Source organism: Protopterus annectens, chromosome 15.part0 (assembly GCF_019279795.1).
Source record: "Protopterus annectens isolate FY-2018-M chromosome 15.part0, PAN1.0, whole genome shotgun sequence".
Lineage (NCBI taxonomy): Eukaryota > Metazoa > Chordata > Ceratodontiformes > Protopteridae > Protopterus > Protopterus annectens.
In genome coordinates, this window is record NC_056749.1 from 111429526 (window position 1) to 111456467 (window position 26942).

The 26942-nt window shown below is 41.2% G+C and overlaps 1 protein-coding gene across 3 annotated transcripts in view; it reads left to right on the forward strand.

Moving 5' to 3' along the window:
• The window catches only part of LOC122789976 (diacylglycerol kinase delta-like), a 1345205-nt gene extending 1336912 nt beyond the window's left edge, over positions 1 to 8293 (forward strand). For all 3 annotated transcript variants that reach the window (XM_044057484.1, XM_044057483.1, XM_044057482.1), the window contains one exon: positions 414 to 8293. In XM_044057484.1, coding sequence (XP_043913419.1) covers positions 414 to 466 — 53 coding nt within the window. In that variant the 3' untranslated portion in view covers positions 467 to 8293. The remainder of the gene's footprint in view (positions 1 to 413) is intronic.
• Positions 8294 to 26942: the final 18649 nt, after the last annotated feature.

A 26942-nucleotide genomic window follows, 5' to 3' on the forward strand; every position in this document is an offset into this window, starting at 1 on the left:
CATAAACATATGGAAGTATTTATTATATATATTGTTGTGATATGACACCAGATATCTGATAAAAGTTTCTTATTCATTGACCATTTGTTATAGTTTGTTGCAAAACAATAACAAAGGTAATTAAAAAATATTTACCTTTTTGTATGAATAATCTAGAAAGGGTATGTTAAAATGCTTGAAAGTACAATTTGTTAACCAGTACTGGGACATTAATAAGGTAATGCCATAAATAGTTAGTACCTTGTCTGTATTTATCACTAACATTATTTTTTTCCTCAGTAGTGAGGCATAGACTGTTAGCTGAAAATTTACAGTAATGGACTTTGGTAGCGAAAATGTATTATAGCCATGTTATAGCTCTTTTATTCAAAGCTGTCCTGATGGCATTCTGTATGTCTTCTTTTGTTTTGTAGGACTTTTAGACAATGGAGGTGAGCCATGTGAAGCAGATTGTACAGGTAATTAAAGACACCTGTTCTCATCACTGAACACATAATTTGAGATCCAGTGTTCACAAGGGCACAAAGCTGTTCTAGAACATCTACACTGCTGTACAAAAAATTCTAGTACAGATGCTTACAAGTGGCATCTCCCTGCAGTATGCAGTAAAGGAATATACATTTATCTCAGCATGCTTCCATAAGATTCCTTTTAATAGACATTCAGAATGTTCTAGGACATAATCGGTAAATGTCCTGTCTTTTAGAAGAGTTTTTTCATAGACTTCAAGATTTTGTTTTTTACTGTGATGACAGTGAATTAAGGAAACCACTTAATGTACCATGAGGGCAAGAATGTCCAAACAAACCAATGGATTCAGCCTTCCGTGGTACTGTAATACATCTCAAGTTTAATAATCAATCACTGCGTTGAAAGATTGAATGAAAGTTAGCAACACGACAGATACTACAGGAGTGAGAGTGATACCAGTACCATGATACCGGTACCAAAGTGGTGAACAGAATGGGTACATTTTGGTAGACGATGCTCTAGCAATATTGCACTTCAGTTCCAGGTAAATGGTGAACACATTCCTCCTTTTTGAGCCTAGCTAAACGACTTCCGCAAGGTTTATTAATGCTGCTGTTAACTGGTGTAGTATTTGTCGTGTGCAGATTAAGTACGGCCATGCTGCTGCAGCATGTACTGCGTGTGATACCATATAATTGTGTTTCTTCACAGAGCACTGAACCTCACAGCACTTGAGAGTGTAGCAGTGATTATGACTGTCTGACTCAGACATAATGGTTGCTTTAGAAGCTAGATTCCACCAAGAGATGAACAGGATATTCTGAAAGTGTTTTTCTCCCTGACAAATGAACTGCACCCTTGTCTCATGTATGGTCCGTTGCTATATATAAATATAATGAAGCAATACTGAAAGCACTTCATTCAACAGCAACATCAAACACATGATGACAGTTTGAAGCAATTGTTATGGTAAACAATGGGGAAAAAAAACATAACTGCCACAGAAAAATGGGGACACAGAATCAAATGTTAATAAAGGTCATAAGAAGCCAAGAAACGCTGTGGCATCCATTCTGAAGTATTGCTCTCACTTTTACAGACCTGATGTAATGATACATCAAATAAGATATTAATAAAGAAACATTCTGAAGTGATACAGAGCACAGATGATGTCGGCATGTCATCTGTCAGGTGACTAGAGTTAATGCAGAACTGCGAATAAGGTCTGAATGGAGACGCTGCTGTCAGTGAAGCCAGACCGAGAAGCAGAAACAAAAACTTGTGGCAAATGCCAACCTTGAATGTCTTCATGAAAACTAGTAAAAAATATCAGTGTGCACTGAAGGGACATGCCAGACTTTATTAAGTCATTAATTATATAAGCCAGTGGAAAAGGCATGATTTCTTTGAACTGTGTGGACATTTCAAGTAACTGAAATGTGAGTATTGTATCAGTTTTTGGAATCACACAGGCACAGGAATAAAGAAGAGTCAGTCTGCTATTCCTTTGTTATATTGCTTTCCAAGCCAAATGCAATGGCCTGCCAGAGGTATTTATGGCAAACAGCAAATTCACAGAAGAAGGACGTAGGTCTCATTTCATATTATCATATTACAGGCCAGAAGCAGAATTCTGTATTGTAAGCTATGCACTAACAGAGGTATGGCAGAGGGGAAGGGACAATGCAATCAGTCCCCTCAGCTGAGCTGGCCTTCTTTCTTCCTGTGTGTGTGTGTGTGTGTGTGTGTGTGTGTGTGTGTGTGTGTGTGTGTATGTGTGTGTTTATGTTGTATGTCTCTTGTATTCAAAGCTACATATTAGTGCAATCCTCTTGGAACTTAAACCCAAAACTATTTGCAGACCAACATACTGGCTAGGAAGAATATTCAGCATTTCTTTCTCCCTTTTTTTTTTTTTTTGCCAAGAGCTAAAATTGTTAGGATGTTAATATGCAGGTGCAGTGCACCCTTATCACCATGTCCACGTCACTATTCTGTGACCTCACATCCCCTAATCAGACCACAGCAAACTACACCACTTGTTTGTGTTTCTCCTTCCGTGGTAATGATAAATTCTTTGCAAAAGTTACAGGTAATACTATACAAAACTTTCAGGAGTAATGGTAGAGAAACAAGTCTGCTGTCCTTCCCAGTTCAATATTTCTGTCAGATTATTGTAGTCATATGTTGTGTCTTGAAAAAGATTTATACTATAAATGAGCATGTTTAAAATATACCTCTGTGTTATATGACACCAGATTTCACATTAGCTTGTAGTTCAGTACTTCTGTGAGAGATTCAGCTGCGCAGTAAGCCTGCAGGGAATGATGCTCCTACAACAGACACTGTGTATCCCTAATAGATATTACCTGTGAACCTAAGAACCTGTGAATCTATTCTATAATATGTTGCAGTTCAGATTTTGGCTATTATCCAGTACAATTAGATTTCTATTTCCAAAATGGGATGCTCATTTAAAGTATTTATTTAATAGGCTATCAGTCTACAGGTTATTACAAGCCCAACCAATAACTAGAGGTAAGAATCAAACCCTGTGCCATGTATATATGAGTTAAAGACCTTAACAGTTATGGAACCCCACCCACTCACTAGGCCATTTATAGATATGAAAGAAATGTGGACATTAAGAAAGTTCTTCTGGGCTTCCCAATTGGTTATGGGTTCCTAGATAAACATGTCACATGGTATTACTGTAACCCATTGCAACAGTGGCTTTAATGTGGCACTAAAGTAAGGAAATTATGAGGAGACAATTTAGCATGTTAGTTACAACAGTTTACTATTTGAATAACCACATAATCCACACATATAAACATTTACTGTGGCAGATGCCATATAAGTGTTGCAGTATGCAGTATTTCAGTAGCATGCTATGTATAAATGCACTGCATGTCACACTAGAGTACTTAAAATTGTGGCCTGTCTCAGTACTTCACTGGCACTTTTATGTGCACTATGCATCACAGTATAGTTCAGTGACATGCTAGATTACTTATGTGCATGTGTGTGTGTGTGTGTCACAATGTTTCAGTGGCATCCTAGATAACTTAAGTGTGTGCTGTGTGTCACTGTGCTTCAGTGATACACTAGATTGTTTATGTGTGTGCTGTATGTAACAGTGCTTCACTGACAGACTAGAACACTTATATTTGGGGCTGTGTGTCACAGTGCTTCAATGACACACTGAATCATGTGCGTGCTGTGTGCCACAGTGCTTCAGTGACACCCTAGATCACTTATGCGTGTGCTGTGTTTCACAGTACTTCAGTGACATCCTAGATAACTTATGTGTGTGCTGTGTGCCACAGTGCTTCAGTGAGACACTAAATTACTTGTGCGTGTGCTGTGTGTCACAGTTCTTCAGTGACACACTAGATCACTTAGTGTATGCTGTGGGTCACAGTGTTTCAGTGACAGACTAGATCACTTATGTTTGTGTGCTGTGTCACAGTGCTTCAGTGACACATTAGATCACTAAGTGCCTGCTGTGTGTTACAGTGCTTCAGTGATAGACTAGATCACTTATGTTTCTCTGGTGTGTCACAGTGCTTCAGTGGCACACTGAATTGTGTGTGCTGTGTGTCACAGTACTTCAATGACACCCGAGATAACTTATGTAAGTGCTGTGTGTCATACTGCTTCAGTGAGACACTAGATTACTTATGTGTGTGCTGTGTCACAGTTCTTCAGTGACACACTAGATCACTCAGCGTATGCTCTGTGTCACAGTCCTAGAGTGACATACTAGATCACATATGCCTGTGTGCTGTCTCACATTGTTTCAGTGACACACTGAATTGTGTGTGCTGTGTGCCATAGTGCTTCAGTGACACAATAGATCACTTTTGTAAGTGCTTTGTGTCACAGTGTTTCAGTGACACAGTAGATCACTTATGTTTGTGCTATGTGTGACAGTGTTATAGAGGAATATTTGGTCAGCTCTAGGTAGCTGTGATAGGATACTTGTATTGGACTGAAACACTCTGGCTGTTGAAAATAACTTACAGGAAGCTGTGCTATAGTGCCTACTTATGTGGACTTCTTTTTGTAGTTTTTTTTTTTTGCTTTTAAGATGTGATGCCATTAACAATACCATAAACTGTGGACAAAGCATACAATTGGATTTGGAAATATTATAAATAAGAAAATTTCAAAAGATGTGGTCCCAATCAGTGCCACTTGATTTTTTAAAGGCCCTCCATTTCTTTATTAAATGAATCAGCTGAGAACACAGTAAAATATAAATCTCAACATTTAGGACTGAATCCTGCTAAAAGTGATTTGCGTGCCATAAGAATAAGAACAAGTTACACAAGGTCTTTGTTTGTTTCTGTTTAATATTAAACTGGCTTTATTCACCCCTGAACCATTGGTTTCATTCATTTACTTCCTCCCAAATGTTGCAGTAATCCTGTATGCTGATTACTACCTTGTTCTTTCTCTAAGCAACCCCTAGGATGTTTTTCTTACATTGTGCCTACCTGTATTAGTTTTCATTTCACTTCATAATGCAGGACACTTTGGCTTCTGCACCATCTTCCATTGCAGCCCATTGGTGTCCTGTAAATTATGAATATACAGTGTTCATTTCTTTCCCTGATTTATAGTATTAGCCACAGGGATGTTTCATTGTCTCTGAAATCTTAGTGGAGTACTGTTAAATGTTTTTCTCAGTTAGCTCTCTAATGGTTCATGGTTCATCTCTACAAGGACCTGTTTTCCAGACAAGCTGATGAAAAAAAAAATCTGTCTGAAGTAAATACAATTGTTAGCTTTCTTCTTGCTACGTCAACATGTGTTTGATGCTTTTCACTCTGCTTTTTGAATCATATTCTACTGGAATTTGATGTTACAGCAACTATCATTCCAACGTCTATTTCAAAGCATATGTACCTACTGTAACTTCCCCCAACATGATAATATATAATAGCAGTGTTTGTATTCATTTCTGCCAAAAGACACCAAATGCCTTTTTGTTGCTGCCATGTTTTCTCCATCTTACACTGCTACATCATATAATAGGGTAATAATGCCTCACTTTTGTGGGATAAACTTGGCCAGATAAGTAATTATAACATCCAAAAAATGTTCAGTTGTCTTTTTCCATTTAAGCAAATATATTATTTGAACACCTTCAGGTTATAGTTCTTGTTTTAGCCCACTGTTCATTAATACACATCCAAAATATTTTCATAAGCTTTTCTTCAACATTTTCTCATTTCAGTTTTGTTCTCTCATTTATGTTTATGTATTACTCTCCCATACCAACACAACACCTAGGGAAGTTTTTATTCCTTCCAGCCTACAGCTGTGACATACTTCAGGTGCAGGGTTCCAGCCCACAGCTGTGACATACTTCAGGTGCAGGGTTCCAGCCTACAGCTGTGACATACTTCAGGTGCAGGGTTCCAGCCCACAGCTGTGACATACTTCAGATACAGGGTTCCAGCCTACAGCTGTGACATACTTCAGGTGCAGGGTTCCAGCCTACAGCTGTGACATACTTCAGGTGCAGGATTCCAGCCTACAGCTGTGACATACTTCAGGTGCAGGGTTCCAGCCTACAGCTGTGACATACTTCTGATACAGGGTTCCAGCCTACAGCTGACACATACTTCAGGTGCAGGGTTCTAGACTACTGCGTTGACACATTTTAGCTGCAGAGTTCATACTTCAGGTGCAGATTCCAGACTACTTAGGCTATTAGTGTCGTTCCAGTGGACACCCAATGTGGTATTTGTACTACTATGGGAAATTTGGCCTAGGCATCAGGGAGCTTCCCTTACTGTTTTTGAAAGGTGTTGTGGGATCTTTTACATCCACCTGGGCTACCACCAGCCCAAGCACATGGGACCTCAGTTTAACATCTCATCCAAAGGCCAACATACTCAGGAGTGCAGCACCCCCATTTTGCTGCACTGCAGTGTCAGCAACCAATCTACCCAGTATGGGACTAGAACCCACAGTCCTACACAAAAGGCGAGTATGCTACCTGTTGCAGCACTAACTTTCCTCTGTTCATTTTAAAACAGCTCTAGATTAAAAAATCTTTCTTTTCACCCCACGCTTGTTAGGTGCTTTCTTCTTACCACAAAATAATTATTTTATGTTTCCCAAATTCTAGCTACAATCATCACGCAAAAATTAAAGGGGGTGTTTAGCATGCAAAGTTTTTACAATATTCTAATGTATGCTTGATTAGTGTGTCAGAAGGATATTTTATGCCTAGATGTGTCTTTTTTCTTTTATAACAGAGGATTCATTACAAAGTTTGATGTAGCCATGTGGCTAAGCATAATAAAACTGCCTTAAAAAGATTTATTAACCTGCTGAAGCTGTCAACTTTACCACAGTGTTTGATTAGACAGAGTTATCTATTTTCAAACATAAAAGTAAGCGAAGTAAGTTAAACATAGTACAAACTGACTAGAGATATTTGCATGTTTAAAAATACATCTTCCAAGATGTAACCATGCATTGCAATATGGTGTGAAAGAAGATGACCACTTAAGGAAAAATATTTTGGACTTTGCTGTTCCCCTTTACCAAATTATATGACTGCATACTTTGAAAAGTCTCTGTAAATCACATATGGGCAAAAAAAGAGGATTTATGCAGAGTACTTTTAAAGTAAAGGTTGCCTTGGCATGCCTGTTTGCGTATATTCAGTTTCTATGTCACTATTTTTCACAACTGTTGACAATGGCAAGATGAAGCATCTCAGTTAAATGTCTCTAAACAAGAAAGTTAACGTGCAGTTGTCAGGATGCACCTTTTTTTCTTCTTCATATGAGGGTGTAAGCCAAAAATCATAACTAGCAATCAGAAGAGTTTATTATGACTCAGGTTAACACAAATTAAGTAATGTTCTAAGTGAAGGCATTGCACATTCTGCCCTGCCATCCAATTTTTCATCTAGAGATGCCCTTAAAGTGGCACAGGATTACAATCATGTCAGCCCAGGGGACTTGTGACCCCTTATTATCCATACACCTCCACACACAATTTTGCTTCATAAGCAGCAGTGGCTATGTTGTACAACAATGGTAGCTAACAAGATGCAGCTAAACTCTGAGGTTTGGTTCCTGCCCAAACACTCCATGCATGTCCTGTCCGGGAGCAGTTTTTCATGCAGGCATTCAGCAGTAGAGGTTAATACAATGCCCTCCCAGGGTCAGGTGAGACAGGCTGTCCAGTCTTTACCCCTCATCTTGCTGTCAGACACATCTGTATCTTCTTCAGAAAATGGATATTTATAATACCAGCAACCTCATCTAGTGCCTAAGGATTATCTGCTTTAGGCCTAGGACAAGGACACTTTCTTTGTAATATCTGCCCGCTTTGTTTAGAATGCAAATGACATCTTTATGATGTCCATCCATTTTCAAAAAACATGCTTCCAATTTCATAGGATTTAAAGGATCACAGGAATTGCAAAGTAACTGAGTCTCACAACCATTTATACTTTGCCAGTACCCACTCTCAGGCAGTAAACCCTTTCTCCAAGAAGACAGCCAGTCAATCCTAAAGTAAATTTGTAAGTACCCATCCAGTCATCTAGGTATTGTCTGAAGAATGATACTGTATCATACCGCTTAATCTGCAGGGACAGTCTGTTCCGGGGGGGAGGGGGGCAAGGGATGATAAATATGTCTCTCCATTAAGTTTGATTTATCTGTGAAGATTTAGTTCCCTAACTCTGCTATTTGTGAAACTATCAGATTTGCCATGATACAACAGGTCCTGGACAACTGGCTTTCTAATGGTGTAGAAGATGAGGTGTAGATCTTCCCTCAGGAATCTGTAGAATACAGAATAAAGGGGCAGTACCATCAGCCTTGGTAGTGTAGGGGCTTTAAGCCTGTGATTTTCTTAGCCTTTCAAGTTGTTTGCATGTCTAGTGAGGTTCACACTGAAATGAGTGTTGACCTCAATAATTGGTCTGACAATGGAACAATAACCTCTTTAGATCTGGACGACATTCCCTTGGCAATTAGCTGCACTAAGGAGAAGGACTTTCTGACTGCTGTTGTCATGTGATGATCAAATGTGAGGGAATTATCAACTCATGTTGCAAGGTCCCTAACTATATTTTCATTTTGTAGTGGGGATTGTCTGACAACAGGTGGCCCTTGGGCCACAATCCAGCCCACCAAGACATTTTATCTGGCCCTATGTATGTCCCATAACAAACTACTTAACTACTTTGAATGGACAGATACATGTTGGACATGGTAATGTGGTGCCACCCCCCCCACCTTGCCAAGTATGGCAAGTGGCCCCTGAGCCAAAAAGGCTGGACACCGTATACTAAATGCTGAGGGGAGGCACTGTCTACCAAATGTGACAATATTGCACTTTTTTTGCATTTAACATGGGTCCATTTTCACTACACCCATTATTTACAAGTATGAGTTCCTACTGAAGGGTTTGGGTATCAGTAACTCCCAGTTTCCAGTCATCTGCAAACTTAATTAGGCTAGAGGTCCTGGCACCTGGTCTGGATATCAAAAATGTATGCTGAGAAGGAGGGATGCATACATGGAGCCCTGGAGTACACTACTAGTACCTACACATTTAATGACAAGGTGCCTGCTACTTTCATTGTTTATGTTCTGTTTATCAATCTTACCACATAGGGATCTTTTTTTTTAATCATTTAGATTACTTACAATGCCTGAATGGGGTATAGTGTTGAATTTCCTGGCCAGGTCAAGATATACCATGTGAGCTGCATGACCACTGTCCACAACCTGTAACTCTCCTGAAGAAGTTAATAAGACTGATTAGGTAGGGCCTTCTCTTGACAAAGCTATACTGCTGACGGTCAAGTCTAATAAGATTGCGGATATCACATTTTATGAGTTCAGTTATAATATGTTCCATTACTGCAATCACTAAGCATAATATGATTTGATATCAGAAAGAAAGCCGACTCTGAAAAGTCACATTATGTTACGGAGTATGGTATTGTGTATGATGTGTTTATGGCAATCCTTCCCAGTTCTGAAGAACTCATCTAGACTGTCTCATGCAGAAATCTGGGGTTAGGAGTGGACTTCACAATGTACAAATTATAATATAAAAGAAACTGGTTAATCTATAGTGTATAATTAAACTGTTAACCCTTCAAACAGTGGTTAGACACCAACTATAACTTAGAGTGGTTATAAAGGGACAAGCAGCTACATGAAAGGTTGACCATGTTGTTGCCTATTACATCATCATCTAGTCTTTGCATTTTTATTGTCTAATAGAAGACGCTTCTTTCTGTGCCAAATGTAGGATAACCAGCTGCAAGCAGAATGGCAGAACAAGGACTTACTAGCCAGAAGCAAAACAGCCAAATAAGAATATCAGCAAAAAAAAGACAGCCAAAGACAAAATGGCCATAGTTTTCTGTTTGGTGGGGAGAGGGGGTGGCAAAGTCCTCTGGGTCTTGCACCCCACCTCTTAATATAATTAAGTCTAAAGTAACTTCTCTTCAAGTGAAAGAGGACACTCAGTTTTAAGGGTTTCTTTTTTTTTCCTGACCATCATTTTGTTCAACAGAATTACTACATTTAAATCCACCCAAAACCCCTTTTCCCATTTTTGCACATGGGGTTGAGCTGTCATTCACCTAGAGCCAAGGTTTACACCACTGGTTGGCTAGCCCTGCCACAGACTTTCTTCTACACCACACACACACACACACACACACACACACACACACACACACACACACACACACACACACACACACATACACACACCTATGGACAATTTAGTGTTCAATCCACCTAGTGTATGTCTTTGAAATGTGGGAGGAAACCAGAGTACCCAGAGGAAATCCATACAACATAGGGAGTACATGCGTGTATACTCTGCACAGATGGTACCCTAACCGAGAATCAAACCGGGGGACTTCTTGCTGTGAGGCAACAACATTACCTATTAAGCCACTGTGCCACCGTCTACTTTTAAATCTGATTAGCCTACTAGTCTTCTCTGTCCCTCGCAATGCATCTCCCATTCCTTAGTAGCATCAGTGGTGGCATTATAATGCAGTAGCTACCCAGGCAAGATAATAACCATCACGCTACCTCAGAGTAAAAGGAGGGCTCTTTTCTGTGATGTCTATACTTCTACCACAAAGTATAGGACACGAATGTACACAGCTGTCACAAGCAGTATCCACCAGCTGTCTGAATTAAAGCACCAAGACATTGCTCAGAAATAAATTGCTATTTATCCATCAGTGAGGATCAATATGAACTGCCATCATGCTTTAGTTGCAGAGGTTTGAATTTCCAGATGCCCTTGCTTTGTATCCTTCGCCGTGATATTGTAGTGAAACCCAAAGCTGTGTATAGTGTATTTTGTATTTATTGTATAACATCTTCATTCTTTGTACAGAAAGTACTCAATGTTCTTCCATGTTATTAAACTGTATATAAGAAGGATTTATGGTACACAGTGTCAATGCAAACTGTTGTTTACATTTTTATTTATAGCAGCTATCTTTGCCTGAATAAAATTGTTATTTATTTTGCTGGAAATGTGGACAAACAAACTAGAAGGTTCTTATTGTGGTTTTTATAACCATGTGGTTTACTGTGTATAAATGGAAAATAAAGTATGTGATTAACTGAAAGACGTGTGCATTATTGTATTATTGTTTTACGTTGTTGTCTGCTAAAATGCTAGATTATTGGTAACAGTGATTTGTCAGAGATTGTAAATCAACAACAGTATTTAGATTGCAATGTGATTGCTTGATATACACAAGGCTATGAAATTTGCTGTGTGTTTGTATGTGTAATGCCCACTATAATCCCTTTACTGCATTGTGGTACACTATCTGATGTAATACTATGACAGTATTGTGGTGTACATCACCAGCTATAATCCCACATTCTGTGCTATAAATTTTAATCCTGCAAGTTTGTGTTCATTATTCACTCTGCCTGCTGTAATTCCATGACTGCATTCTTACCTACTACCAGTTGTAATCCCAGTAAGACCAGTGTGCACTTCTTCTTCCTCTTTTGGCTTTTCCCCGGTTAGGGGTCGTCACAGCGGAACACCTGTCTGCTCATGATTGGCAGTGGAGTTTTTACGGTGTCAAGTTGCCAGCCCAGTGCCCAACCTTCCACAGAAGGCAAACACACATGCACTTACACCTAGGGCCAATTTAGAGTGCCCAATCCAATACAGCATGTCTTTGGAATGTGGGAGGAAATCGGAACACCTGGAGGAAACCCATACGACCACAGGGAGGACATGCAGACTCCACACAGAAGGCACCCCAGCCAAGGATCGAACCAGAGAACCTCTTGTTGTGAGGTGGCAACGCTAACCGCTGCACCACCACAGCCACCCTAGGCCGAGTGTGTACTAACAGCTGTAATCTCAAGATGGCATGCATGCGTACTATTATCTGCAGAAATCCACTGTGTTGTTAATGGTCAGTTGCAATCTAATAAATGCAAAATCATACACCATCAGTTGTAATCCCAGAAGCAAAATGCATATTAGTAGCTGTAAATCCCATGAGGGCATGCATGTGTACTATTATCTGTAATCCCATAAACGCAATGTGTTGTAAACTGTCAGTTGCAGTCTCATAAATGCAAAATCATACACTACCAGTTGTAATCCCAGAAGGCCCAAAGTATATTAATAGCTGTAATCCCATAAGGGCATGCATGTGTACCATTATCTGTAATCCCACAAATGTACTGTGTTGTAAACTGCCAATTGCAATCTCATAAATACAAAATCATACACCACCAGTTAGAATCCCACAAATGCCTTGTTATATACTACCAACCCATGTCTGCATTGTATATATATGACCATGACTGGACTGTGTTTTATATTAAAAGCTATAGGCCCGTGAGTGTATTGTGTAATAAACTACCACCAATAATACTGTGACTGGACTGAGTCATGCACAGACATCTGTGAACTCTTGAGTGCATTGTTTTATGTACTACCACTTGTAAGCCATTGAATTAACTGTGTGGAATAGTAGCAGATGATCCATGAGTGCATTGTGTTATGTATGCATACTACTTCCTATAATTCCATGACTAACTGTGCTGTGTACTAATGTCTGTAATCTCGTGAGCACATTGTGTTATATGCTATAATCAGTAGTACCATGAATGGAATGTGCTGTATTATAACTGCTGCAATCTCACAGAAGCATTGTTGTAGATTTCCAGCTATAAACCCATTATTAGACTCTGTTCTCTACTAACAGATGTAATCCTATGAGTGCATTGTGTTATATACTAACACCTATAATCCCATGATTAGATGGTGTTGTATAATATATGTAATCCTACGAGTATTATATACTACCACCTATAATCCCATGACTGGTTTCTGTTGTATATTCCTAGGACGGCATTGTCTTGTATTTTACAATATATAATCCCATGACTACTCTGTGTCATGTACCGACAGTTGTATTCCTATGACTGCTTTGTGTTATATATTACCGTATATAATCCTATGACAGACCTGTGTCAAGTACCAGCAATTGTAGTCCTATGAATGCATTGTGTTATATACTATCCCTATAAAACCATGTCTGGACTGTATTATTAAGTAGTTGTAATCCTACGGATGCTTTGTGTTATATACTGCCATCTATAATCCTATGACTGGACTGTGTCTTGCAGAAGTACAATTCTAGGAGTTAATTGTGTTATATACTACCTCCTATATTCAAGTATCTGGGCTGTATTGTATACTAACAGCTGTAATACCATAAGACCATTGTATTTAGAGTACCATCTATAATCCCATGACTGGGCCATGTCATGTACTGACAGCTGTAATCATATGAGTACATTTTATTATATTCTGCCACCTATAATACCATGAGTAGGCTGTGTTATATATTACAATGAATAAAAGTCCTATGGTGGAGGCAACCATGCAATAAACAATAACGACCGATGCTACTGACATTAAAACCAGTTTAATAATGTGCACAGGTAAGCGCTTTCACAATAGCTTCATCAGACCAAAAACACACATTGTTAGACACTCCTTTTATAACCCTTAATTAATTATGATGTAAGCACAGCATTAACTAGTTGTGCATTATATAACAAATGCATAAATCATATTCATCGCATATAAAATATGTAGGACAAAAATTACTGTATTCCTATAAGTCTATAATATTTCTAAAATGTAACAAATGTGCATTCCTGAAAATTAAGACATGTATAGAATCATGCCGAATAACATAAAAATAGTTCCAGGAATGCACTTTTGTTACATTTTAGAAAAATTATAGAATATACTAACAGGTGTAATCCATGAGTGCATTGTGTTATTAATTACCTCCTATAATTTCATGGCTGCAATGTGCTGTTTACTAACAGCTGTAATCCCATAAGTGCATAGTTGACATTGTGAAATGAATATATTTAAAAAAAAGTTATCATATAACAGAAATTGCCCTATGAATATTTCACGTGACTAGTACTGATAATTATACCTATAAAATAATCCCAAATGTTAGGTTGCCACTGAGGTGATTTACCTTTGCAGTACATAGATGTCAGAACCCACACACCTGTCAAGACACAAACTTGACATTTTCCAAAAAAATCTTTCTGGATCTTGTAAATTTTGTTGAGCAATTGCAAACATATAAAAATACTCATTACCTTTAAATCTGTTAAAAGGTAGATGTCTGAGGTTCAAGAGAAGTTAGTTGGTTGTCTGTGGAGAACAGGAAATCAGATATTTACTTGCTTCTAAGGGTAAAATATGAAACAAGTAATCTCCGTGGTATCTCATAAATCTCAAACAACACACTATACAAGTATAGTGGGTGCAAAACAGTATAAGAAGCTTCTGTGAGTGGAAGTTTTTCAAAACTTAAAAACATCCTAAATCAAAAAATAAAAATTTATTTTGAAATATTATTAATATTATACAGAATTATATGCCACGGTGGTACGGCAGTAAGAAGTTCTCCCGTTCGATTCTCGGCTGGGCTTGGGAGTGCCTTCTGTGTGGAGTCTGCATGTCCTCCCCATGGTTGGGTAGCATTTGAAAGACATGCGTGCATAAATGGGCATGCCTTCGTTGAACAAACAAAAAGAACGCCTTGGACCACGGTCTTCTCCTCTATAGTGTCATATAGTGTGATTTTGGTGTTTGACACTATAGAGGAGAAGACCGTGGTCCAAGGCGTTCTTTTTGTTTGTTTATTGGAGTTTTAGAACTGCCGTTCTGCTGAACTATTATGCCTTCATTGAAGGTTGAGCATCGAGTTGGCCTCTGCGTTTCATAAAAATCGACTGCCAATCATTAGCAGACCGGAGTTCCGCTGTGGCGACCCCTTACCGGGAAAAGCCAAAAGACAAACAACATTAATATTATACAGAATTATTAACTCTAGTAGGTATTCAGAAGTAATCCAAACAGGGTAGATAGTGTGTTTCCAGTCAAAAATCCTTTATGAAGCACACAGACAAGCAATCCAAACAAAGCAAAAAATAACCAGATTGATAGTTTCCTTCCCAAACTTTCTGACTAATATACCTGTTATCAGGTATGGGAGTGGTTTATTTAGCTGTAAAACAAAGTGTAATGGCATACATGTTAACAAATTCAAGCACCTTCCCCCATCAGTGTGATATTTGAGCTGTCACTGCCCTACTTACTAAATGTCCTAATAACTTAAACCTTATGCACTTTAAATAAAATTAATAAAAACTAATAATGACATGGCACTTCTTATTAAGTTATTATTAAACAAAGTCTGTGGATTTAATAATGACATGGCACTTCTTATTAAGTTATTATTAAACAAAGTCTGTGGATTTATCAAAGACATTATAATACATGGTTGGAAATATCTAAACATTACACCATTTGGCAATCAAAAAATATATATTATGGCATCCAGAAACAATACGTTGTCCAAAACATAATATATTTCCATAAATTATTGTTACAAAGATCAGTTTCGTCCCTCTAGACTTCTTCAGGTCTGTGTACAACAACCTAAAAAATATATAGCTACAAAAAAATCTTACTAAAAGTAACCAATATGCATAGTAAAAAACAGTAAACCGAAATTAAAACAAGAATACAACCTGAAGAAGTCTAGAGGGATGAAAGCGATCTTTGTTAACAATAATTTATGGAAATAAATTATGTTCTGGACAATCCCCCGGATTTACTAGTCTTCCGTGCAGGACTAGTCTAGGCCTGCATGGAAGCAGCCACTTAGGAGCAGGATGGCAGTGCACCATGCATAGTAATGAAGGCATGCCACCCGAGCTCCCAGGCTTACATGGAGCGTGTACGAGTGCAGGGGGCATGTCGGAGAGCAGAGCACTCAGAATAAACATGTCCCTACAATGTTGAACAGCAGAAAGTGGAAATAAATGAGCGATACCGCTCATAGGTGTCCACATATTCCCACCAACAGTCCCCCATGTGTATAACAGCAACAAGACATAAAAATCAAAAGAAGAAACCCCTGTACTGGTGTCTAAAGCTCTGAGTACAGCTAACCGTAGGTGCGCGGGTGTGCCATTGCTTAGCCACAGTGAAAGCAGCCTAAAAGGCTGAAGAGGATAACAAGGACGATATATGCAAATGAAGCATCTCAGCAATAGTGTAGTGGGCAGACCGTTCGCCTAAGGAGCAGGCATTCCCAGTTCGAGTCCCAGTGCAGCATAGTCTATTTTATTTATTAGTTTTGCAAAACCCACTAAATAACATACATTTTTATGAACTGGAGTACTGCAGGAAATGCACATGTGAAGAGTCAGTATCATAATGAATAAGACAGCAATAAGCAGGTGTAAGCACAGATAAGCAGTCGTAAGCTTATGTAAGCACTAGTAAGCGTGTGCAAGTGGGTTTGCGCAGGGGTAAGCACTGCCGACACAGATTAAGCAAAGGAGAATCTAACTGGGTGTAAGGAACTGTGACTGGAAGTTAGCAGTGCCCACCTCCACACGAACCCGCATACAACCGCTTTCAAGTGCCTTAATCACACTGTATCGAACGGCAGGTGTTCTGCCCAGCAGCAAAACAAACAGCATCTGTAAGGCTGGTACCCAGGACCAAAATGATTTACCACTAAGCCATGCCAGATATGCATAAATCGGATGATGTCAGAAACATAACTCCAGGCCAGCCATGCAACAGTATAGAGAATGTATACCTACATCTAGATGGACGCGTGTGTGCATATATATTACTATCTAAATGGATACAACATATCTATAGATGTAGTCACATATATATACATAGATATATAGACATATCCTGGAATATATACATATATATACAAATATATGAACATATATACATGCAAATGCCGGCATCTGCACATATATATGTCAACACCTATATGTCCACATATACACAGCAAGTTACAAATATGTACGCAGATATATGTCTCCGTATGTATATGAACATAGTTAGGAATATGTAAGGAAATATATATACCCATAGAGGTATATATATGGCCAGACATCTGTAGACAGCAATGGTAGATCAACAGAAACATATATAGCCACATGCACCGTTAATGGCCCAGAGAGGCCCCAAACAATATACGTCTTGTACGAATTGGCATACCCCCCAGCCAAACATGTTCACCCTGCAATACACTACCAAGCTCATTGTATTGTATGTGTTTCATTTAAATGGGGATTTAAAGTAGCCCACTGTTATGTTTCACATGTTGGCATCACATTCTCCTCTCCCCCACCCACTAGGCAGGCCGACCAGTACAGGCCCATCCAACCCAGACCCTCCTCAACCCATACATTCATTACCCACAGTTCCACTCCCCCCCCCCACCCGCTGGATGTAGGCAAAAGTTGAATGCCCAATGTTTGGGTTGTCCCGCATGGGACAAATGTTACCCTGATACTAACAATAGATTTCATGTGTGACTTTGATTGATTAGATTAGATTAGATTGCATTAATGGATTTAACTGTAGGTATCGCAAAGCATACATGGCACACAGGTTTGGCCGTTATGCACATGAAACACATTATCCAGCAATACCAGTCTACATTACATTACAGGATATGTAGCTAAATATGTAGAGGTATGTGTGTGTATATGTACCCATAACCTTATATAGATATATATATATATAGATATATATATATATATATATATATATATATGTATATATATCCCTCCCTCTCTGTAGTACTCTCTGTAGTACAGATGTATACATACATAGACAGACATCTATATAAATACCCACATATGGATATATACATATGCAGACACCTATACATCCACATGTCAGATATATATATATATATATATATATATATATATACATATATATATATATATATATATATATATATATATATATATATATATATATATATATATATACATATATATATATATATATATATATATATATATATAAAATTGTTCTATTATGGTGTGGATGGCAGAAGAAATGGGGTAGGGGTTATCTTAACAGAACAGTATGCCAAGAGTGTTTTGGAGGTGAAGAGAGTGTCTGATAGAGTGATGTTTATGAAGCTAGAAATTGATGGTGTAATGATGAATGTTGTTAGTGCATATGCTCTACAAGTTGGGCGTGCGATGGATGAGAAAGAAAAATTTTGGAGTGAGTTGGATGAAGTGGTGGTGAGTGTACTCAAGGGTGAGAGACTAGTGATTGGAGAGGACTTCAATGGGCATGTTGGTGAAGTGAACAGAGGGGATGAGGAAGTGATGGGTAGGTATGGTGTTAAGGAGAGGAATGCAGAAGGTCAGATGATTGTGGATTTTGCGAAAAGGATGGACATGGCTGTGGTGAATACGTATTTTAAGAAGAGGGGGGAGCATAGGGTGACGTACAAGAGTGGAGAAAGATGCACACAGGTGGATTATATCCTATGTAGGAGGGCCAGTCTGAAGGAGATTGGAGACTGTAAAGTGGTGACTGGGGAAAGTGTAGTTAAGCAGCATAGAATGGTGGCCTGCAGGATGATGTTGGTGATTAAGAAGTGGAGGAGGAGTGTGAAAGCAGTGCCAAGGATTAAATGGTGGAAGTTAAAAAAGGGTGATTGTGAGGTGGAGTTCAGGGAAGAGTTAAGACAGGCACTGTGAGGCAATGAGGAGTTACCGAATAGCTGGGTAACTACAGCAGAGCTAGTAAGGGAGACTGCTAGGAAGGTGCTTGGTGTGATATCTGGACAGAGGAAGGAGGACAAGGAGACATGGTTGTGGAATGAGGAAGTACAGGAGAGTATACAGAGGAAGCGGCTAGCAAAGAAGAAGTGAGATTGTCAAAGAGATGAAGAAAGTAGGCATGAGTATAAGGAGGTGAGGCGCATGGCAAAGAGAGAGGTGGTGAAGGCTAAGGATAAGGCATATAGAGAGTTGTATGAGAGATTGCACACTAAAGAGGGAGTAAAGGACCTGTACTGATTGGCTGGACAGAGGGACAGAGCTGGGAAAGATGTGCAGCAGGTAAGGGTGATAAAGGACAGTAAGGGAAACGTACTCACAAGTGAGGAGAGTGTGTTGAGTAGATGGAAAGAGTACTTTGAAGGGCTGATGAATGAAGAGAATGAGAGAGAGAGAAGGTTGGATGATGTTGGGATAGTGAATCAGGAAGTGAAGCAGATTAGCAAGGAGGAAGTAAGGACAGCTATGAAGAGGATGAAGAATGGAAAAGCTGTTGGCCCAGATGACATACCATATATATATACTGGTACATATGGCCATATATCTGTAGAGAGCAATGGCAGATTAAAAAACACACATATGTCCACATGCACTGTTACTGGGGTTGAGAGGCCCCACACATGATACGTCATGTACAATAGGCATCCCCCACCACAGGCAAACACATCCACCCTGCAATACACTACCAAGTGTTTCAGATCCCATAACCAGGACCTGACACGACATGGGCACAGGAAGTTAGAAGTAAAGCATCCCACCTGTATGATGTCAGGCTGGTATTGTTGACATATGCAGTACAATCTGCCTCCCATAGGTAATGTAAACTGTGGTAGCTAGCAACATCCCCAGGATACAGATACACAGACACAGATATCCAGATACATACATACATACATACATATATATATATATATATATGTATATATTTACATATATATGGATATACATGTGACTACACATACACACGCAGATATATATGTACAGTAGGATATATATGTAGTCAGTGAACACAATATGGCACAGGCACTATGCCTACAGCTAACCCCCAAACAACTGGACACTGTATGGGCCACCCTTACAAATAATGACCGTACCTGCAACATATACCCACAGAGACATCATTGGGAAAACTCCACACACAGGTTTGCAGAAATGGAATACCTGTCATTATGTACCATGCCAGTTCTACATGCCATGTCATATAGCTGTTCAGACAGTGACATCCATATAAACAGAGGAATGCAACTGTAAAACAGGTGTACTAATGCAGTAGTCAGGAAATGTTCACAACCATCGCTGTCCAGGCCAAGTCCTTAGATTTGTACAGTAGTGAGAACTGACTGGGCCACAGGATACCAAACGATCAACAGTGTGTCATGCATGTGTATAGTACAACAGCAGTGGGAGGTAAGGACATCATGTGACCACATGAGTTGTAAGTGTGACATAACAAGGCATAACTGACACCATCACATGCACACTGACAAACATAAAAGTCCATCTGGTGGGTGGCAGTAGGCTTGCAGTAACCAAATATATGTACGTGATGTACATATAGGTGAAGTATACAGCACTTTACATCCCAGATACCTTATGACAGCTCATCCCTGATACCCCCACATATTTAACAGCCAAGGTCATTTATGGTGCCCCCCAGACTCAATAATATAGGGCCATATACCACTGTTACATACACTGGCTTCTGGAGTGCATAAGAGCACGCATGTATTGTGTAGGTGACACCCTTGCATATATGGCCCCAGCACCACCATATGTATGGGGGATACAACAGGCGTGGACTGATGGCAGCAATGGCAGTATGATATACAGCCCACTACGGAACACCCCCCCCCCCACAGCATGTCATATGTGCAAAGCGTGATATGTAGGTCATGTACTGATAGCACTCCACACACACAATGCCAGTGGGATATCAGACACAGGACCTGTGTGGTGGACAGACAACACATGTTAAGTACACCTCTGGCCACCAAGAGGATAGGCCCACAGTTGAGGGCTATGCAGACAGACTGCATTCCAAGGTAAAGTAATATGTACACACACACCCTGTAACACCAGTACTATACAAAGCATATCTTGGCTCTACTCACACTCTGTCTGTAGTTCCTGAACCTCCTACACATATGTTGATGCCCTGAGTGTGCCAGTTCTCCTTTAGAAGTTATTGCAACCTGCTGTCTATAACACTCATGCCCACACACAAGTAGGACTGTACAAACATCCACAGAATGTCCAGGTTATGTCATCAAATATAACCCCTACTGTACATAATATGTGGGGCAGTCTGATATCACACTTGCATATTAGTGGATATGATGATGCTAATTATGATGTACAGCAAATACGCACCACGTCATGCATGACATACGTACACAGGTTGGCAGAGTTATGGCTGGAAGTACATACACAGGGCCACTAATGACATGTTGCTGTGATAACCTCATACATTTACTGTTGTAACATGTCCTATGAGGGATAAGACACCAGTAACTGTCACGGCTTTCACCATCTACAGACTGCAATCCTCACACTACTGTCTGCAGTCCACAGATAGATGCTCCGTAGGTAACACATGAAACCAATGGCACAACACACTGCCCTGTCTGCACATGACCCGGCAGATGGGGATTCCACATAAACATGGAACTGACATGGCAGGTATGGAGACATGTAGGAAAGACATATCCACACACACACACACTGTTAAACCAACAGTACACCACATGCAGTATAGCAGCACTTACAGTCTGCAGGTAGGTCAGACACATCCCCCTCCTGTGTGTTCCACTGTTTCCACAGTGTATGTTGCTGAAGGTAAATTCCCAATCCATCGCAGACGCTGGTTGCCAACCAACAGATCTAGTTCCTGCTCACAGTGACTGACAATGGATAACACCAACATGATGTTCCTAGATATCAGAGTGTGTTTCCATGCAATTGGCTATGGGACTATTACCACAGCTGTTACACATGCAATCAGCTAGGGGAGGGCTGCGATTTGTGCAGAGGCCATCAGCTGATCATGAGCATCACTTAAAATACACATACTGCTGCCTAAGCAAAGCTGGTGTAGGTCTCCACATGCACCAGAGAGGGAGTGGGAGAGGCAGACAGAGGTAAAGACATGTCAGGGAGGGGAGGTGGAGTAAAACTGCAGTTTGTTTGTGTCACACACCTATCAGCACAGGGTATCAAACCCTTGACAACTATGTACTGCGATCACAGTTCGATGTGGTTATTGGATGCGCCACATGGGTTACCTGTTGTGGAGCCCTCAGACCATATCTGTGATGGTGCGTGACATCTGCAACAGGGATACAGTAGCTATACGGTAGGTGACGTACACGTGCCTGTCAGCATGAACATGTGCCAGCATCAACACAGCCACACTCTCACAGGGACATGCACACATCAACACACTTGGCAGGGCCAGGGGTACAGCACATCAGTAGTGGGATTTCCACAACACATTACTGTGCAGGTACCACATGCACCACACAGGTCATACGGAGGTGGTATGAGGAGGTGTTTGACATCTGACAGCATGCTTCTGTATGTGCATGGGGGTTGTAGTGAGTGTGGCTGTGAACATACGCAAAATACAACACACAGACAAACACACAGGGTGCCAGTACTGACATGCATGGGTGCATGTCTGCACAGGTGTGTGGTGGTCAGCTGTGGCAGCAGGCTATACAAGGGTAGGCAATGGGTATACCTTGGCATCAGGCCACATGACGATGGTCTGCATTGTGTCTCAGGGCTGTAGTTTCCACTCTTGCCTACACAGGTGGGTATTGTATCCTCCATCCAGTCACCTGGGTGACTATTTTGTGTGGTCAATGCTGTGCATTGCTTGCCTTACCCCATGACATGGACGGTGTCTGGGATGTGCACACCACCCACATGCATGTACATGTGGGATACATACATGTGGAACTGTACTTGGGGTGTCTGGCCCATGTTGTGAACACAGTTTACCATCATATGTGCCAGTCTTGCTCCCTGTGGCGGGAACTGGTAATGGGCAGGAGGTATACCTGCACCTACACTGATAGCATGCTGACAGCATTCCCTGCTGTCAGTGGCAACTGTCCATACAGGGCATGCTGTCAGGCATTGTATGTCCATTGTGGGACACATGTGATTGCACCACAGGTGGTGCAGGTGTCCACTGGGGAACATGAGGGAGGTGCAGTGTCAGCATGTACGTACATATTGGACAGATGGACAGGGACATGCCCTCTGTAGCCCACTGCTATCACTCCATGGTTACTATCAGTGGCCAATATGCAGTGTACTATCCACATATTGGCTGTTGTCTAGGCATGTGTGTGCGTATGAGACATGTTGAGTGTATGCACTGGGTAATACTTGGGTTGCTAAATGTGATTGCCAGGCCTTGATGGGTATGGCTTTGCACCCGAGCCTCTCAGCTATTTCACAAATGTTATCCCTGTATGGTGGACAGTGTGCTATATAGTATGGCCGCCATATAAAACATATACAAAACCTGCTCCACATTGGCCACAGGTGTCACACACTTACAACCACCTCTACACAGGATACGAACACACACACACCTGTCATGTCTGGGAGTAGAATCCCTACCTAACTAGTTTATTACACCTCAGCACTACACAGTTATAGTACATGCCATGCACATTACTGAAGGAATCCTTCCCCAAGGATGTATTCCACAATGAAAGACATCAGCAGGATTGCCAAAGTAGGCCATTTGAAATGTACTGTGGGTGACTACCGTAAAATGTATTGCTCCCTACACAGACAATGAGACACACACAAAACATCCACGACCGACTTGTGTGGGTATAGAACCCCAACAGAGGTCTATACCACACTACATCATGGAGCTGTTATAGGACACACCGCAGGGATTATTAGGGAACTCCTTCCCCAAAGCAGTATTTCACAAAGAATGACATCAGCTGGATTGCCAAAGTGGGCCATGTGAAATGTACTGCATTTGACTAGTCTGTAATGCATTGCTCCATATACAGACATGGACACACACAAAACATCCAGAACTGCCATGGGTGGGGATGGAACCCTGCCACAGTTGTAAATCACATTCCAGCAGTACGCAGTTAAAGGATGGGCTATGGAGATTACTGGGCTATTATCTTCCCAGAGGTGTATTCCTAGGTGTGTGACATCAGCAGCCTTGCCAAAGTCGAGTATAGGTATTGTAATTTGTGTGGCTACACTAAAAAGCATTGCTCTCTACATAGTCAGAGAGACAGACATGCACACTAACACACACACACACACAGTTGCCATGTCTGGGGATAGAACACCTACCTAGCTACTTTATCACTCTACAGCAGTACGCAGTTATGGGATGCGCTATGTTGATGACTGGGCTACTACCTTCCCAGAGGTGTATTTCTAGGTGGGTGACATCAGCAGGCTTGCCAAAGTCGCGTATAGGGATTGTAATTTGTGTGGCTACACTAAAAAGCATTGCTCTCTACATAGTCAGAGACAGGCAGACGCACACTAACACACACACGCAGTTTCCACGTCTGGGGATAAAACACCTACCTAGATACTTTATCACTCTACAGCAGTACACAGTTACAGGACGTACTACAGTGATAACTGGGCTACTACCTTCCCAGAGGTGTATTTCTAGGCGGATGACATCAGCAGACTTGCCAAAGTCACGCATAGGGATTGTAATGCGTGTGGCTACACTAAAAAGCATTGCTCTCTACACAGACAGTGACAGACAGACACACACATGCGCACACTTGCCACGTCTGGGGTTAGAACACCTACCTAGCTACTTTATCACTTTATAGCAGTACGCAGTTACGGGACACGCTACGGTGATTACTGGGCTACAGCCATCCTGGAGGTGTATTTCTAGGTGGGTGACTTCAGCAGGCTTGCCAAAGTCGAGTATAGGAATTGTAATTCGTGTGGCTACACTAAAATGCATTGCTGTCTATACAGACAGAGACAGATAGACACACACATTAGCGCAAACACACATACACACACACACACACACACACACACACACACACACACACACGCACACACGCACACACGCACACACGCACACACACACGGACACACACACACAGTTGCCACGTCTAGGGTTAGAACACCTACCTAGCTACTTTATCACTCTACAGTAGTACGCAGTTATGGGACGCACTACAGAGATTACTGGGCTAGAACCTTCCCAGAGGTGTAGTTTTAGGTGTGTGACATCAGCAGCCTTGCCAAAGTTGAGTATGGGAGTTGTAAGGAGTGTGGCTACCATAAAAAGCATTGTTCTCTACGCAGACAGACACACAGACTAACACACACACACATACTTGCCACGTCTTGGGTTAGAACACCTACCTAACTACTTTATCACACTACAGCAGTATGCAGTTACAGGATGCGCTGTGGAGATTACTGGGCTACAACATTCCCAGAGGTGTATTTCCAGGTGGGTAACATCAGCAGCCTTGCCAAGGTTGAGTATGGGAGTTGTAAGGAGTGTGGCTACCATAAAAAGCATTGCTCTCTACGCAGACAGACACACACACACACACTTGCCATGTCTGGGGTTAGAACACCTACCTAGCTATTTTATCACACTACAGCAGTACGCAGTTACAGGACATGCTACAGAGATTACTGGGCTACACTTTTCCCAAGGGTGTATTTCAAAGTGGATGGCCTCATCGGGCTTGTCATAGTAGGGCTATGGGGAGGGCAGTGTGTGTGCATGGGCCATAACACATTCATCTAGAGGTTGATACACCACATGCGGGCACACGCAGGGTTATATTCCACAGGTATGTGTATACAGCTGCTATATGACTACTTCCTTGTACAGTCATGTTGCACAGCTAGCACTTGAACCACATAGTCCGTAATGCTGACAGATACTGGTGGCTAATGTCTACAGTGAGTGACATCTGAGCATCATGTGGTTGTAGTCATTTGGCTGTGTGCTGCTGGGTGGGACAAGCCTCATAATGGTTGGCTCCTTGTCACAGTCACTCTCTCCCATACATCTATGTACGTGTATGTTTGGCTTATTATAGTGTATTGTCCTTGGATATATATGCATGTATTCCTATCCACTGTGTGTGCAAAGCATGAATGGAGCATACTGAGGAGTGTCTGCACTAACATATGCAACTGCCAGATATGTCTGGTCCACTGTTGTTTGCAGACAGGGCTTCTTTTGATTACGTGTGTGAGCATGCCCAGTATGACCTTTCAGTATGTTGTTGTCTGACATTGCCTTCATTTCTGTGTGTATGTGAGCATGCCCAGTATGCCCTTCTGTATAGAATGTGTGGAACAATGCTGGGTAGTTTGTACACCAGTGCAGACCTTTGTGTTGTATACCTACAGGTAGCAAGGTGTTTCTGCTGGGTATCAGTCGATCATTTGGCAATATGGGGACAAACTGTGCAGAGGATAGTGTGTACTGTAGGTGATTGTGTCTGTGCTGCTTCAGCTGCATGGTATCGCTGTTAGCAGAGATATTCAGACATGTGTACTGTTATACACAGTGATGTTTTCTGTCTCCATGTACTGCCAGGTGGACATTCTTGCTCACAGTGCTGTCTTGGGGAACAAGGGTGACTGCAGCTCTGTCTGGCATTGTGGGCAGACACCTACGTATTCATGGTAAGTTATGCCATTCTGGAGGGGGAGCTGCAGACACCTGCTGTTGGGTCTGTGTATCCGGTTCAGCACCTTGGTAGAGTGCTGGCGGGGGATCCCATACTTGTACACCCATTGACAAGACAGTATGGGCTCATCTTGCTGTGGCAATACCTCACAGCTGTACAGATTTGCAGAGGTTGCCCAGAGGCAGGGGCCATGGGTCAGGACATTAACCCTATTGTGATGTACAGGCAGGTGTGTAGCCACCCATTTATGTGTTTGCAGCCAGGGATGGTGTGGCACACAGCTTGGTGTCAGACCCTGCACATTCCATGCTGCCCATGCACCCCCCCCCCTGTTATTCTAACCTCTTCCAGACATTGTGCATACATTCTCTGATACTTTCCCTAAGGGTATCATCCCATCACAGGTGTGTGTTAGTTTTGGTCCACAGTTTCATGCAGTGGGACATGGTGGACATGTTACTGTGGTTTGTCTACATGGCCTTGCATATGGCTTATGTGGAGTGTGTTATGTTGTTATTTGGGTGTCCATGACTTCACCTGCATT